This window comes from Colobus angolensis, unplaced genomic scaffold (assembly GCF_000951035.1).
Source record: "Colobus angolensis palliatus isolate OR3802 unplaced genomic scaffold, Cang.pa_1.0 Scaffold96, whole genome shotgun sequence".
NCBI lineage: Eukaryota > Metazoa > Chordata > Mammalia > Primates > Cercopithecidae > Colobus > Colobus angolensis.
In genome coordinates, this window is record NW_012123598.1 from 1,519,888 (window position 1) to 1,535,930 (window position 16,043).

Sequence of the window (16,043 nt, forward strand, 5' to 3'; positions counted from 1 at the left end):
TGCTTTTGTGTTTTCTTCAAAATGTTTAGATTTTTTTAATTAAAAAAATTTTAAATTGACAAAATTATATATCTTTATGGTGTGCAATCTGCTGTTTTGAAATATGTTTACAGCCAGGTGCGGTGGCTCACGCCTGTAATCCTAGCACTTTGGGAGGCTGAGGCAGGTGGATTACCTGAGATCAGGAGTTCAGGACCAGCCAGCCTGGCCAACATGATGAAACCCCATCTCAACTAAAAATGCAAAAATTAGCTGGGCGTGGTGGCGGGCACCTGAAATCCCAGCTACTTAGGAGGCTGAGGCAGGAGAATCGCTTGAACCTGGGAGGCAGAGGTTGCAGTGAACCGAGATCCTGCCACTGCACTCCAGCCTGGGTGACAGAGAGAGACTCCATTAAAAAAAAAAAAAAATAGAAAAAAGAAATATGTATACATTATGGAATGGCTAAATTGAGCTGATTAACTTGTCCATTACCTTGCATGCTTACTTTTTTGTGGTAAGAACATTTAACATCAGGGCTGGGCATGGTGGCTCATGCCTGTAATCCCTGCACTTTGAGGGGCTGAGGCAGGAGGATCCCTTGAGCCCAGGAGTTCAAGACCAGCCTGGGCAACATAGGGAGACCCTGTCTCAACAGAACAAAACCAAAAAACACTTAACATCTACTCACTTAGCAGGTTTCAAGTACATGATATTTTGCTGTCAACTGTAGTCACCATGTTGTACAATAACAGGTCTCCTGAACTTATTCCTCCTGTAACATCAAAATTTCTATCCTCTAACACCTCCCCCAGGCTCCACCTCCCCATCACTTTCAGCCTCTGGTAACCATCGTTCTGCTCTCTGCTTCTGTGAGTTTGACCTTAGATTCCACACAACTGAGATCATACAATACAGATGCTTTTCAACTTACGATGGGGCTACGTCCTGATAAACCCACTATACGTTGAAAATACAGATTGAAAAAAAAATTAAGATGGAGTCTTGCTCTTGTCACCCAGGCTGGAGTGCAATGGTGTGATCTCGGCTCACTGCAACCTCCGCCTCCTGAATTTAAGCAATTCTCCTGCCTCAGCCTCCTGAGTAGCTGGGATTACAGGTGCCTGCCACCACACCTGGCTAATTTTTGTAGTTTTGATAGAGACAGTTTCACCATGTTGACCAGGCTGGTCTCAAACTCCCGACCTCAAGTGATCCACCCAACTCGGCCTCCCTAAGTACTGAGATTAGACTTGAGCCACCACGCCCGGGCCTAAAAAATTTTGAGACAGTGTCTCACTTTGTCGCCCTGACTGGAGTGCAGTGGTGCAATCGTGACTCACTGCAACCTCGATCTCCTGGGCTCAAACTATCCTCCTGCCTCAGCCTCCCAAGTAGCTGGGACTATAGGTGTGTACCACCACATCCGGCTAGTTAAAAAAAATTTTTTTAGAGATGGGGTCTCACTATGTTGCCCAGTCTGGGAAAACGCATTTAATATGTTTAACTCACAGAAGATCATAACGTAGCCTAGCCTACCTTGCACCTGCTCCTAATGCTTACATTATCCTCCAGTTGTGTAAACTCATCCAACACACAGTCCATTTTATAGTAAAGTGTTGACTATTTCATGTGATTGATTGCACACTGAAAGAAAGGTTCTGTGGGTACTCGAAGTACAGTTGTTACTGTATGTCACTTTCATACCATTGTAAGGTCAAATCCATCACAAGTCAGGGACCATCTGTATCTTACTATGCCCAACTCATTAATGTAATATCCTCCAGGTTCATCCATGTTGCAAGTGACAAAATTATCTTTGTATTTTCTATGCTTGCTTTTACCTTATATCAGCAGAATTGAGCAGTTACAACAGAGACTAAATGACCCTCAAGTCTAAAATATTTACTGTTTGGCTTTTTTTTTTTTTGAGACAGGATCTCACTCTACTGCCCTGGCTGGAGTGCAGTGGTGCAATCGTGGTTCACTGCAGTCTTGACCTCCTGGGTTCAAGTGATTTTCACCCCCTCAGCCTCCTGAGTAGCTGGGACCATAGGTGTATGCTACCACGCCTGGCTAATTCTTTTCAAGTTTATTTTTTGTAGAGACAGAGTCTGACTACATTTCCCAGGCTGGTCTTGAACTCCTGGGCTCAAGTGGTCCTCCCGCCTTGGCCACCCAAAGTGCTGAGATTATAGGCATGAACCATCATACCTAGCCTATTTGGCCTTTTACAGAAAAAAATTGCCAACCCCTGATTTACGGTCTTAGGACTTGTCTCAGCTCCTCTCCTCCAGAATTTCTTTCTCTTTTCTGTCTCCATCAAACAGGGTCCTCACCCTCCAGCCCTTATTCTCTCTGACCAATACATGTGGTATACTCAGAGCTTCCTTTCTGCATTTCTGGCTTTGAGAGTGTGATGCGAAGAGTACTTGCATCAGAATGGCTTAGGAAAGCTTTTTAAAATGCATATTCCCAGGCTTCACCTAGGTTCTGCTATACAAGAATTGGCCATGGGGCCCAGGAACCTGAAGCTTGCTCTCTCCCCAGTTGAGACAGTCTCACTCTGTTGCCCAGGCTGGAGTGCAGTGGCATGATCTTGGCTCGCTGCAACCTCTGTCTCCCAGGTTCAAGTGATACTCGTGCCTCAGTCTCCCAAGCAGCTGGGATTATAGGCGCCTGCCACCACACCCAGCTGAAATTTTTGTTTTTGATACAGGTGGGGTTTCACCACATTGGCCAGGCTGATCTTGAACTCCTGACCTCAGGTGATCCACCTGCCTTGGCCTCCCAAATTGCTGGGATTATGGGCATGAGCCACCACGCCCTGCCAGGTTTACTGTTATATTTTCAGGTTAATGAAACTTCACAAGCCCTAGATACTGCGCTGATAATACCCCCTGCCTAAAAGTACAGCCCTGAGCTCTCTCCACTCTGCACACCACATCTTTTTCACTTTCACCGTCTAATCAATTTCCAGCCCAATTTCCTGTCTTTTAACTGCCTTATTTCCTCAGGAGTTCTGAATCAGATCTTGGATGGAGGCAACTATACTGGTTCATCTTTGCTTTTTAAAAAATAATTTACAAACCGTGTAATTCACCCATTTTCAGGTATACAATTAAATGATACTTCAGTATATTCACACAGTTATACATCTATCACTCCAAAAGGAAACCCCCTATCAGGAACGGTCACTCATTCCTCCCTCCCCTCCCAGCCCTGGGCAAACTCTCATCTTGTGTCTGTGGATTTGCCTCTTCTGGTCATTTTGTATCAATGGAATCACACGAATGGCCTTTTGTGTCTGGCTTCTTTACAGAGCATAATGCTTGTGAGGTTGATCCATGTTGTAGCATGTATCTCTACTATATTCCTTTTCTTCTTTTTTCTAAATTGAGATGGAGTCTTACTCTGTTGTCCAGGCTGGAGTGCAGTGGTGCGATCTCGGCTCACTGCAACCTCTGCCTCCCGAGTTCAAGTGATTTCTGCTGCCTCAGCCTCCCGAGTACCTGGGATTACAGGCACACACTACCACCCTGGCTAATTTTTTTATTTTTAGTAGAGACGGGGTTTCACCATGTTGACCAGGCTGGTCTTGAACCCCTGACCTCAGGTGACCTGCCGGCCTCGGCCTCCGGAAGTGCTAGAAAGTACAGGAACAAGCCACTGCACCTGTTTTTTGGGTTTTTTTTTTTTTTTTCAAATAAGACAGGGTTTCACTGTCACCCAAACTGGAGACCACAGTGGTACAATCTCGGTTCGCTGCAGCCTTGACCTACAAGGCTCAAGTGATTCTCCCACCTCAGCCTCTCAAGGGGCTGGGACTACAGGCATGTACCACCACACCTGGTTCATTTTTAGTAGCGATGGGGTTTCACCATGTTGCACAGGCTGGTCTCAAACTCCTGGGTTCAAGTGAGACTCCCAACTCAGCCTCCCTAAGTGCTGGGATTACAGGCATGAGCCAACTGCACCCAGCCAGCATTCTTTTCTCATGGCCGAATAATATTTCATTGTGTGGATAGACCACATTTTGTTTACCCGTTCATCTGTTGATAGACACGTGGGCTGTCTGGACCTTTTGGCTGTTGTGAACAAGGATACCCTACTTCATCTCCTACCTTGGTCACGGGTGGCCTACAGGTCATTAGGCAGCTTAAAGATGGGCTGTCTTTCAAATGCTCACTCCTGGTCCAATCAGCTGCAATGGAGGCCAGCTGCTTGGGTCCGTGGCCTGAGCATTTCATCCAGGGCCCCGGCTCAGTATCGTGACTCAGTCATCTTGAAATTCTTTTTTTTTTTTTTTTTTGAGACGGAGTCTAGCTCTGTCGCCCGGGCTGGAGTGCAGTGGCCGGATCTCAGCTCACTGCAAGCTCCGCCTCCCGGGTTTACGTCATTCTCCTGCCTCAGCCTCCCGAGTAGCTGGGACTACAGGCGCCCGCCACCTCGCCCGGCTAGTTTTTTGTATTTTTTAGTAGAGACGGGGTTTCACCGTGTTAGCCAGGATGGTCTCGATCTCCTGACCTCGTGATCCGCCCGTCTCGGCCTCCCAAAGTGCTGGGATTACAGGCTTGAGCCACCGCGCCCGGGCCGAAATTCTTAATTTTTGAACAAAGCACCCGCATTGTTATTTTACACCTGGGCCTCCAGATGATCTTGGTTGATTCCATTTTGACAGTGGGGAATAAAGCTAGAGATACAGAATAAACCTCCATTCTCGGGTGTCTGCTAAGCAGCGGTCACCTCCAATAGAACCAAAAAGGGGCTGCTGATACCTTCTGAGCACGGCTGACACGGATTTCCTGCGAACCAGTCGCCTCCAGCGAGGGGAAGGGGAGGCCACTGGGTGTGCTGGTGAGGCAGGTGGACCAGCGGGTCTCAGGAAGGTGTCCCGGTAACATCTGGCTGTGTCTGAAGACTCTTTTGGTCGTCACAACTGGGGGGAGGGAAGGCACCTAGCAGGTAAAAGCAGGGACGTCATTGAACACCCTACAGCTCCCAGGCGGGACCCCGATGTGGACGTGACCGACCCCACTTGTCAGCGGCGCCTGCGGTGAGAAAATCCACAGCCGTGGGGATGGTGGGGAGGCGCCCGCCCTGCCGCCCGGAGGGTCTCGGGGAAGATGACGCTCTGCTGCCACCCAGCGGGCATCAGGGGAAACTCACCAGCAGCACAGGGCAGGGTTCACCGACCCAGGAAGCTTCTTTCTACTCAGGTAGAAAGAGCTCAGGTGGACGTTCTGTGCCATGCAGCTTAAGCATCGGAGTTTGTGCGGCTGTACACACACCCCAGCTACCGAGCGTGGCGGGCAGGTGGAGGTCAAGTCTCTATTGACTCAGGGATGAGGAAAGTGTCCTTCTTCAGAGATGATGACAAGAGCCCAGCTCAGCACGGAGACAGCACTGCCACGTGTTCTACCCATGGTGTGATGCACCAGGCCCGTGTGGGGTCTGGGACTCACCACGGTTGCCCTCCAGGACCGTGTCCCTTGCCTTCCTGATGCTCTTCCCTCCCCGTGGTACAAATGTCAAAAAAACCCCCAAAAAACAAAAATCAAAACAAAACAAAAAAACAACAAACACTATGTAGGAAGGGGTATATTTTCATTTTTTTCATTGTATGTCATGTCCTGAACTTGACGAAAAAACGTGCAGAAAAGTGTCTCTCTCTCAGACCTGGTAAAGACAGCTAGTCTAGAAAAACACAATAGTCCTAGTCTTTTGCTAACCTGCCATTTTAGCTGTCAGAACACCTGCAGTTCACGTGTTTGTCCATTAGAAGGTAATACATTTTAGGAGAACAGGGATCTTTGTGTTGCCCCATCAGCCTGAGGGCAGTGGCTAGCACATAGGGTTTCTACAGACTAATCATTACTTCAACCTCTACTTTTGGAATTTAGAATAAGAAACAAAGAGTTGGGTAGAAGTCAAGGTGTCATCCCTATTATTCAAAGTTCTGAGGCCAGCTGGGTGTGGTTGCTCACGTCTATAATCCCAGCGTTTTGGGAGGATAAGGCGGGTGGATCACCTGAGGTCAGGAGTTTGAGACCAACCTGGCCAACATGGAGAAACCCCATTGCTACTAAAAATACAAAAATTAGCCAGGCGTGGTGGCATGCACCTGTAATCCCAGCTACTTGGGAGGCTGAGGCATGAGAATTGCTTGAACCTGGGAGGCGGAGGTTACAGTGAACATAGATCTTACCATTGCACCCCAGCCTGGGTGACGAGAGCAAAACTACCTTAAAAAAACCCACCACACACACACACACACACACAGAGGCAGGTGGCCTGTATCTGTAGCTTTCTAGCACTCTGCCACAATCAGTCTTCTGCCCACCCATCCCATCCACAACAAAGCTTGCTGCATGAAACAGGAAAGTGTGTACACATCTGGAGACAGGAAGCTTGTGAAGAGCACTTAGAAGGTTCACTTCCTCCCTCCTAGTCGTACCACATGGGTAACTCCCTCCTGTACCTTTGGAGATGGCCAAGAGGCTCAAGAGAAAAACTCTTTTCCCACAGGCAGCAGTGAGTAGAACACAGCTTTCTGCCAGTATGGAGCACATCAGATTCTAGGCAGTTTCATGATCCTCCTCCTGGTGTTCCCATCTTGCCAGATTCCCTTCCCGAGTGTGGAAGGGGCTTGTAACTTCCTTCTATCCAAACAGGATGCGGCAGGGTTGATGGGATCCGACTTCTGTGATGCCATGAGATTCTGTCTTGCTGGCTTTGAAGATGCAATCTGCCATATGGAGAAAGCCAAGCAGAAAAGGGCTGGGGATGGCCTGGGGCTGACAGTTGAGAAACCAAGGCCCTCAGTCCAGCAGCCTGAAAATAGATGCTCCCAGGACCTGCATGAACTTGGAAGAGGTCCTTGTCCCGGTTGGGTCTCAGAGGAGACCACAACCCTGGTCAACACCTTCACTGCAGCCTTGTGAGACCCTGAGACAGAGGACCCAGCTGAGTCGTATCTGAACTCAAACACTGAGATCATGAGTTTTAACTGCCAAGTTTGTGTTAATGTTGTAAACAGCAACAGACAACTAATACATGTAGGTAAATATTGGTGGAGTGAATTCTCCAGCCACTTCTAGAGTTGCTTTACGGAGATTCATCTCTTCTTGAAACTAATTCTATAGGGTAAGTACAATTTTTCCTACTTTACAGATAAATCAAAAGCCCATGGAAGTTGACCTTTGTATAGTGTCACAAAAGTCATTCAGAGCAGTCAGAATTTGAACACAGGTCAGCATCAAAAACTTAAAGCCGGGCACAGTGGCTCACACCTGTAATCACACCACTTTGGGAGGCTGAGGCAGGAGGATCACTTGAGCCCAAGAGTTCAAGACTAGCCTGGGCAAGATAGGAAGATGTTTCTAAAAAATAAAAAACAAAACACTGTTTCTAAACTTGGCTTTTCCCTTTGGCTGCAACTTTACATAGTGGGATATTTGTCACAGTTGGGGGTGGGGTAGGCAGCAGTGCTCAAGATAATTGACTGGACACAGGAGGAGGACATTGTGTATTTTTAGCTATATATAAGGTGATAGACAAGACTAACATAGTAATGCTTTGTTAACACAAACATTAATGGTGGTTTTTTTTTTTTTTTTTTTTTTTTTGAGACTGAGTCTTGCTCTGTCTCCCAGGCTGGAGTGCAGCGGCGCGATCTCAACTCACTGCAAGCTCCGCCTCCCGAGTTCACCCCATTCTCCTGCCTCAGCCTCCCAAGTAGCTTGGACTACAGCCGCCCGCCACCACGCCTGGCTAATTTTTTGTATTTTTAGTAGAGATGGGGTTTCACCGTGTTAGCCAGGATGGCCTCGATCTCCTGACCTCGTGATCTACCTGCCTCAGCCTCCCAAGGTGCTGGGATTACAGGCGTGAGCCACTGCGCCCGGCCTCCTTGCCTTGTCTTTATGTTAGATGGACATATGTCCCACGTGGGAGAAAAGGTATCCTGAAGACAGATATTCTGATTCGGAAGGGCTTTTCCCCCACTACTCCACCCATTCACCTCGTAAACCCCATCACACTGGTCCAATGTCCAAGTATTTTATAAACAAACACTCCCAGAACACGCAAGTATTTAAAAAGTATTCCTGCGAAGAAACCATACATTGAAGATAATGCTTAGGAGAACAAATAAACTGCAGAGTTGCCGTTTCTCCTATACCTGATATAAACTTTACCAGCTGCATTGCAATGGGAGCAGAAAAGGGGGCATGACAGTCCCTGTCTAATATATGCTAACAGGGAATGATGCTAAAACATTCCCCAGTTTGAAAGGGGTTGCTGAAGTTATAGATTTACACACAGTACAGTGAGTGGCTTGTGGAAGGTGGTTGTATGGTAGAGGCAACATTTCAGTTAGTAGAATGAACCCCAGAAGTGGATTTCCTGGGTCTGAATGGCAGCTCTGCTACTTATTGGCTGTGCATTCTTTTTTTTTTTTGAGATGGAGTCTCACTCTGTCACTCAGTGTCACTCAGGCTGGAGTGCAGTGGCATGATCTCGGCACACTGCAACCTCCACCTCCCGGGTTTGGGTGATTCTCCTGCCTCAGCCTCCCAAGTAGGTGAGATTACAGGTACGAGCCACCACACTGGGCTAATTTTTGTATTTTTGGTAGAGACGGGGTTTCACCGTGTTGGCCAGGTTGGTCTCAAACCACCGATCTCAGGTATTCCACCTGCCTCCGCCTCCCAAAGTGCTGGCATTACAGTTGTGAGCCACTGCGTCTGTGCTTGCTGTGCACTGTTATTTTCTGTACCTCAATGTCCTCATCTGTAAGATGGAAGCAAGAAATATCTTTACCTCTAAGGTGTTGTAAAGATCAAATAAGTAATTCATACTGCTTAGGACAGGGCATGGTATACAGCAAGGGCTGTGTTAGATATCATCATTCATCATCATCATCATGGATGAGAGAAATAAATACAATAAATCATAAGAAGTACATTTTGGCAAGAATGTAAGAGTTTTCCACTCTTCTAGGAATAGACCGATGGTTCTGTAGCCATGGTAATAAATAACTACCTAGACAGGTCGAAATCCATTCAATGGATCCAAGACAACTTACCTCAGTGAACATGCTTTTTTGCAGGCCAACCAACAGTCGCTCTTTGCATCTGAAATTCAGCCAGTCGGGAAGGGATGCACTCTGAATCACACACCTGTACCAATCAGCCTCACCTGAGTAACCACAGGCTACCTTATACCTTCAAGGTTTAACCTCATTCTACACCCTCCCCAAATTCCTGCCTACAAAGATCAGAAGTCTGCTCTACTCAGAGAGACTGTGGTAGACCAAGTTTTCATTACACTAAGGAATAAATTCGACTTTATGTTTATAGTTCAGATATTGAGTGACAGTAACACCATCCTTTGGTATTCAGGTATGTGCTTTAAAAAACCAGTAGTTGGCCAGGCTCGGTGGCTCACGCCTGTAATCCCAGCACTTTGGGAAGCTGAGGTGGGCGAATCACGAGGTCAGGAGATCGAGACCATCCTGGCTAACATGGTGAAACCCCATCTCTACTAAAAATACAAAAAAATTAGCCGGGTGTGGTGGCGGGCACCCGTAGTCCCAGCTACTTGGGAGGCTGAGGCAGGAGAGTGGCGTGAACCCAGGAGGCGGAGCTTGCAGTGAGCAGAGATCACACCACTGCACTCCAGCCTGGGTGACAGAGCAAGACTCTGTCTCAAACAAAACAAAAAACAAAATAAAAAAACAAAACAAAAAACAAAAAAAACCACCACTAGTTGTGGTACCCAAATTCAGGGGCTGCTTTTGAAGATCTAGGTCCTCCTAACCTCTCTGCTCCTAAACCATAGCCCCACTAGTTAAGAAAACCACTACTTGACACCTTTTCCAAATGCTCTGTGTTTATTTCATTCCCTCTGTATGCTCTGAGGTAGGACTGACATTTCAGATACTCAGTCCTGCGACTTGAAGGTCTCCAGCCTTCAAATCCAGTAACCAAGGTATATTGAACAAAGAATCACTACCATTGAGAGCTTCGTGAGAATCAGAAATCATTCTCCATCTTTGAGAAGGAACTCCCAGGGGCATGGCTTGCTCTGAGCAAACAGTGTTTCAAGTTCCTCCATTAGATGGGTGTGAGTGGGGCAGGTTTCCGTATCTTCAGTTTTTCCACCAGTACCGGTCATCTTCATCAAAAGAATGCCAACTACCGTCAATTACGATTCGGGGCTTGAGCAGCTGCACTTCCTCCAGCAGCTTCTTTATTTGCACAGGGTACTGCCATTTCCACAGCCTGGGGAGACAGAGAGAGGACTCGCTACTGAGATGTTGCTTTCGACTCTTCTCCCTTCCTCAAAATTCCTGGAAGCCTCATCAAGGATCTCAAACCTTTTCTTGTACTCTTAAGGAACAGTAGTTAAAAGAGTTAAAGAAACCCATGACTAACAAATTCTTGAGTTTGCAGGATGGCAGACAATAAAAGAAACAGCTTGCTGAAACATGAGACTCTCCTCTCTACTTATGAAACAACTGGCTGAAATCGGCTAGAAAAAGTTAAGGCAGGCTAGAGTTTGCAGAGAAGGAGCTTGCTGATGTCACAGCCTGAATTTCTACCAGGTTTTATACTAACTCTCCCTAAATTGGCACATGCAACCCATGAGGTAGCATGAATAGATAATTACGCATGCCCTGGAACTTTCCAGACCTCCCCTTTTCTTCCAATCACCTACTAATCTCAGAATCTACTTCCTGAACCTTTTCTCATAAAAATACTGCCTTGAAGCCAGCATGGGGAGAGAGATTTGAGCTTGACTCCTGTCTCCTTGTGAGCTGACCTGCAGTATAGGGCTTTTTTCCCCCTCAAAATTCCAATGTCACAGTACTGGCCTCTAGCACATCAGGCAGTGAGCCAATTTTGCTTGATAACAGTAGCATGTTCCCTATAGAATAAAAGTAATTCTCTGTATCTAAAGAAACTTGGACATGTCAGATACTATGCTGAGCTTTTAAAGGCATCTGCTCCTCACAACAGTCCTAAGATGCAGGCAGGATCCTTCAGTCCATTCATAAATTCCTTAGAGTCTCTGTGCCAGGTCCTGTTACAGGGTTTGGGAAGGTACAGTAAGTTCTCCTAAGTCCCAGTCACCACTGATCTTGTCAACAGCTATCATACCTCGTAAGTCAAAGATACAAACACATTCTTTTGACAGTACTCCACACCTTTTCAGCTCATTTTGTCACTATAACAGTTCTGACCACACCAGGACTCCCAGATTCATTGAGCCATGTTTCTCAATCCGTCTACCCTATCCTGTCTTCACGTTCCTCCTCTGATTCCAGGGTCTGCCACAGCCACTTTTGACTTCTTCCTGGTTATACTCATGTGTTAGAATTTGAAACCTGCTGGATCAACTCAACTGCCATAAGCTGGACCATACCGGGGAAAACAGTTACTCAACTCAGAAATTTTCTATTGATTATAAATATACCACAAGGAGGTCGGGTGTGGTGGCTCATGCCTGTCATTTAGCACTTTGGGAGGCTGAGGCTGGTGGATCATATGAGGTCAGGAGTCTGAGACCAGCCTGGCCAACATGGTGAAAACCCGTCTTTACTAAAAATGTAGAAATTAGCCGGATGTGATGGCATGTACCTATAATCCCCACCACTCGGGAGGCTGAGGCAGGAGAATTGCTTGAACCCAGGAGGCGGAGGTTGCAGTGAGCTAAGATCGCGCCACCGCACTCCAGCGTGGGCAACATCTCAAAAACTTAAAGTAAAATACATAAATACACCACAACCAACCTCAAATGGGCTATCAATGCTACCAGCTGTGTATTTCTCCGGTCAAGATTTTACTCCCTTCAAGTACAACTGTGTTCCTTCATGCTCAGGGATACCTCTGAACTCCTGTTTGTCTACGAGTATGAGGTCCTAAATGACAAATGCGTTTTCTACCACTAAACACTGAAGACATCGATGAACTGCCACCGTCTCATGAAATAAACTTCTAGTCTTAAGAGATGGTCCTGAAGAACTTCTGTGAACTCCACCAACTCAGCCTTCCAGACTTGTACAAGGAGTGAGAGGGGAGGCTGAAATGTTGTATGTGAGCTACTGAAGAAATTTTCTGCTAGGTGAACTGTTCAGTGGTGTTAAGTACATTCACACGGCTGTGCAACCATCACCACAACCACCTATCGCCAGAATTCTTCATCTTGCAAACCAGAAACTCTGCACCTGTTACACAACTCCCCACCCTCTCACCCCAATCCTTTGAAAATCACCATTCTGTCTCTATGAATTTCACTCTTCTACGTATCTCATAGAGGTAGAATTCTACAGTATTTGTCTTTTTAGGACTGGCTTATTCTACTTGGCATGTCAAGATTCCATCATTTAGTATGAGTCAGAATTTTCTTTTTTTTTTTCCTTTTTTTTTTTTTTTTTTGAGGTGGAGTCTCACTCTGTCACCCAGGCTGGAGTGCAGTGGCGCCATCTTGGCTTACTGCAAGCTCTGCCTCCTGGGTTTATGCCATTCTCCTGCCTCAGCCTCCCGAGTAGCTGGGACTAAAGGTGCCTGCCACCTCGCCCAGCTAGTTTTTTGTATTTTTTAGTAGAGACGGGGTTTCCCCGGGTTAACCAGGATGGTCTCCATCTCCTGACCTCGTGATCTGCCCGACTCGAGCCTCCCACAGGCTCGAGCCACCGTGCCCGGCCAGAATTTTCTTCTTAAGGCTGAATACAATTCCATTGTAGGTGTAAGACCACATTCTGTTTATCTTTTTTTTTTTTTTTTTTTTTTTTGAGATGGAGTCTCACTCTGTTGCCCAGGCTGGAGTGTAGTGGCCGGATCTCAGCTCACTGCAAGCTCCGCCTCCCGGGTTCACGCCATTCTCCTGCCTCAGCCTCCTGAGTAAGCTGGGACTACAGGCGCCTGCCACCTCGCCTGGCTAGTTTTTTGTATTTTTTTAGTAGAGACGGGGTTTCACCATGTTAACCAGGATGGTCTCGATCTCCTGACCTCGTGATCCGCCCGTCTCGGCCTCCCAAAGTGCTGGGATTACAGGCTTGAGCCACCGCGCCCGGCCCTGTTTATCCTTTCATCCATGAACGCCTGGGTTACTTCCACCTGTTGGCCATTATTGTGAATTAGGCTGCTATGAACATGGGTGTGAAATCTCTGAGATCTTGCTTTTAATTCTTTTGGGTACATACTGAGAAGTAAGATTGCTGGATCATACAGCAATTCTAGTTTTTCAGCATAAATATAATGTTCTTTCTGTTCCCTTTCCAACACACCCAGAAGTAAGCTTCATGATATTAGGCACCTGGCCTCTATCTCCCGTATTCCTGTATCTCCAGCATGGTACTCAGAACACTGTCGTCACTCACCATCAGAGGAAAATCTGGCTGCCAAGCCGTGACCTCACCTTTTCCCCTAAACTGCTTCTCCACCAGCTAACAAGCCTGGAACAGAAGCAGGTCTGTGTTTCCGAAGACAGTTGCTGGGGACTTACCCAATTATTTGTAGGTTAGATGTGGGACAGGCAAGGGCCGAACACAGCTTCACCATTCCTTTGGGACTGAAGTTATTCTGTACCAGGTTTAGACTGGCCAGGTGCTGGTTGCAAGAAAGGGCCAAGGAGAGTGCCTCACAGCAATCAGAAGTCAATCCACATGCCTTCAACCTGCAGGGTCAGGACACCCAGGAAATAACCCCAAAGATCAATGATGGATCCTTCCTTCAACCTATATGAATTTCACCCTGACACTTCTCCTTTGGAAAAAAAAAGTGGTGGGCTCTGCCTCCCAGTTTTTGTTTAGTTGTTCGGATGAAAGACCCAAATATTTGTTTTTTTGTTTTTTGTTTTTTTTGAGATGGCATTTCACTCTTGTTGCCCAGGCTGGAGTGCAATGGTGCAATCTCGACTCCCTGCAACCTCCACCTCTGGGGTTCAAGCGATTCCCCTGCCTCAGCCTCCCGAGTAGCTGGGATTACAGGCACATGCCACCAAGCCTGGCTACTTTTTTGTGTTTTTAGTAGAAATGGGGTTTCGTCATGTTGGCCAGGCTGGTCTTGAACTCCTGACCTCAGATGATCCACCTGCCTCGGCCTCTCAAAGTGCTGGAATCACAGGTGTGAGCCACCCCGCGCCCGGCCAAATATTTGCACTTCTAACGAGTTCCCAGGTAAAGCAACCGTGCTTGGTTCTCACTTTGAGAAACGGCAGGTAACTCCAATTATAGTTGTGGAAAACAATGAAAGAAAGGCCGAGCGTGCCTGTCACAAGGGAACCTAACAAGGAACACAGACCTGCAGAGAAAGCAACACGGCACCTGAAGAAAGGTGAGAAGGCAGGAAGGACATTGACAAATGCACGAATATAAAAAATCACCTCTACACGGTGCTTGTGGAAAGAAGGGGACACATTAGAGAAACAAAGATGACTAGAGGTCAGAGCAGAGCCACAGACAGTGGTGAGAGTAGAGGCTGGGCACGTAGGTCATACTAAGGGTTTAGAATTTCACCTTAAGAGCAACAGAAAGCCAAGGGACCTCACTAAATATGATAACGGCATTATATAGGAGTGTTCTCCTATTTTGAGGGGAGCACGCTGGTTATTTTGGGGCGGGATGTCAAAATCCGTAAGTTGCTATGAAATAGTTCACCTGAGGCCGGGTGCAGTGGCTCACGCCTATAATCCCAGCACTTTGGGAGGCCGAGGTGGGCAGATCACCTGAGGTCAGGAGTTCAAGACCAGCCCGACCAATATGATGAAACCCGGTCTCTACTAAAAAAAAGAAATACAAAAATTAGCTAGGCATGGTGACATGTGCCTGTAATCCCAGCTACTCAGGAGGCTGAGGCAGGAGAATCGCTTGAACCTGGGAGGTCGATGTTGCAGTGAGCTGAGACCGTGCCACTGCACTCCAGACTGGGTGACAGAGCTAGACTGTCTCAAAAAAAAAAAAAAAAGGAAGTGCTGATATATGCCACAACATGGATGAGCCTTGGAAATGAAGAAGCCAGCCACAGAAGGTCAATGGTGTATAATTCCATTTGTATAAAATACCCAAAATAGTCAAATTCATACAGAAAGTAGAGAGGTCGCCAGGGCTAGAGGGAATGGGAAATAGAAGGGGGACAGCTAAATGGGTACAGGGTATCCTTCTGGGGCGATGGAAATAGTCTGGAAGCTAGTAGAGGTGGCTGCACTGCACTGTGAACTACTCTGGAATGGAATGTTTGCTACTACGTGTGAGCACTGACCATCCACTAGTCTTGTATGTATGCTGCTTGTAACTCTCCGTGGCACCAGGGTGGGGGGTCACATTCCCATTGTGTTAGTAAGAGGCTTTAATCTGGGCACACACACACACACCCCTTTTTTTTTTTTGCACGACAGAGTCTCTCTGTCACCCAGGCTGGAGTGCAGTGGCATGATCTCAGCTCACTGCAACCTCCACCTTCCGGGTTCAAGCCTCAGCCTCCCGAGTAGCTGGGACTACAGGCACCCGCCACCACGCCCGTCTGTGTGTACTGGTGCAGATCAAAGTTGGCTACTCGAGAGATCGTTGAGGGCTTTCAAAGTACATGGTTTTATATTATTTGAAGGGATGGGGGTCGTTTGTTAAGCATCCAGAAGAACAAGGTAGGTGCACATGTCTCCAGGGAATGAAACTGTTGTGAAATTGTCTCAGGTAGTGGGGAAAATGAGTGGACCAGATGACTAATGCTGGGAAAACAAGTTTATATCCATGACCCCTGATTGCACAGGACAGCAACTTGCCACCGCCTGTTTTGATCCTGAGATTCTCAGCTACCGAACGGCAGGTGCTGAGAGGGTGGAGAATGTGGTTCAGCGAAGCTTGGAGTGTTTGTAGGTGGACACACCTGAGAACAGAAGGCTAAGGGAGAGACTACATTTAAAAGAAAAACAGGCCGGACGCAGTGGCTCACACCTGTCATCCCAGCACTTTGGGAGGCCGAGACGGGTGGATCATGAGGTCAGGAGATGGAGACCATCCTGGCTAACACGGTTAAACCGTGTCTCTACTAAAAATACAA

General features: G+C 47.1%; 1 protein-coding gene across 1 annotated transcript in view; it reads right to left on the reverse strand.

The window, feature by feature from the left end:
- Window positions 1-9,854: 9,854 nt before the first annotated feature.
- Window positions 9,855-16,043, reverse strand: part of NLRP5 (NLR family, pyrin domain containing 5) — a 59,084-nt gene continuing 52,895 nt past the window's right edge. Inside the window, exons 14-15 of the mRNA XM_011932436.1 lie at window positions 13,492-13,662; window positions 9,855-10,265 (exon numbers count right to left, since the gene is read on the reverse strand). Coding sequence (XP_011787826.1) covers window positions 10,133-10,265; window positions 13,492-13,662 — 304 coding nt within the window. The 3' untranslated portion in view covers window positions 9,855-10,132. The remainder of the gene's footprint in view (window positions 10,266-13,491; window positions 13,663-16,043) is intronic.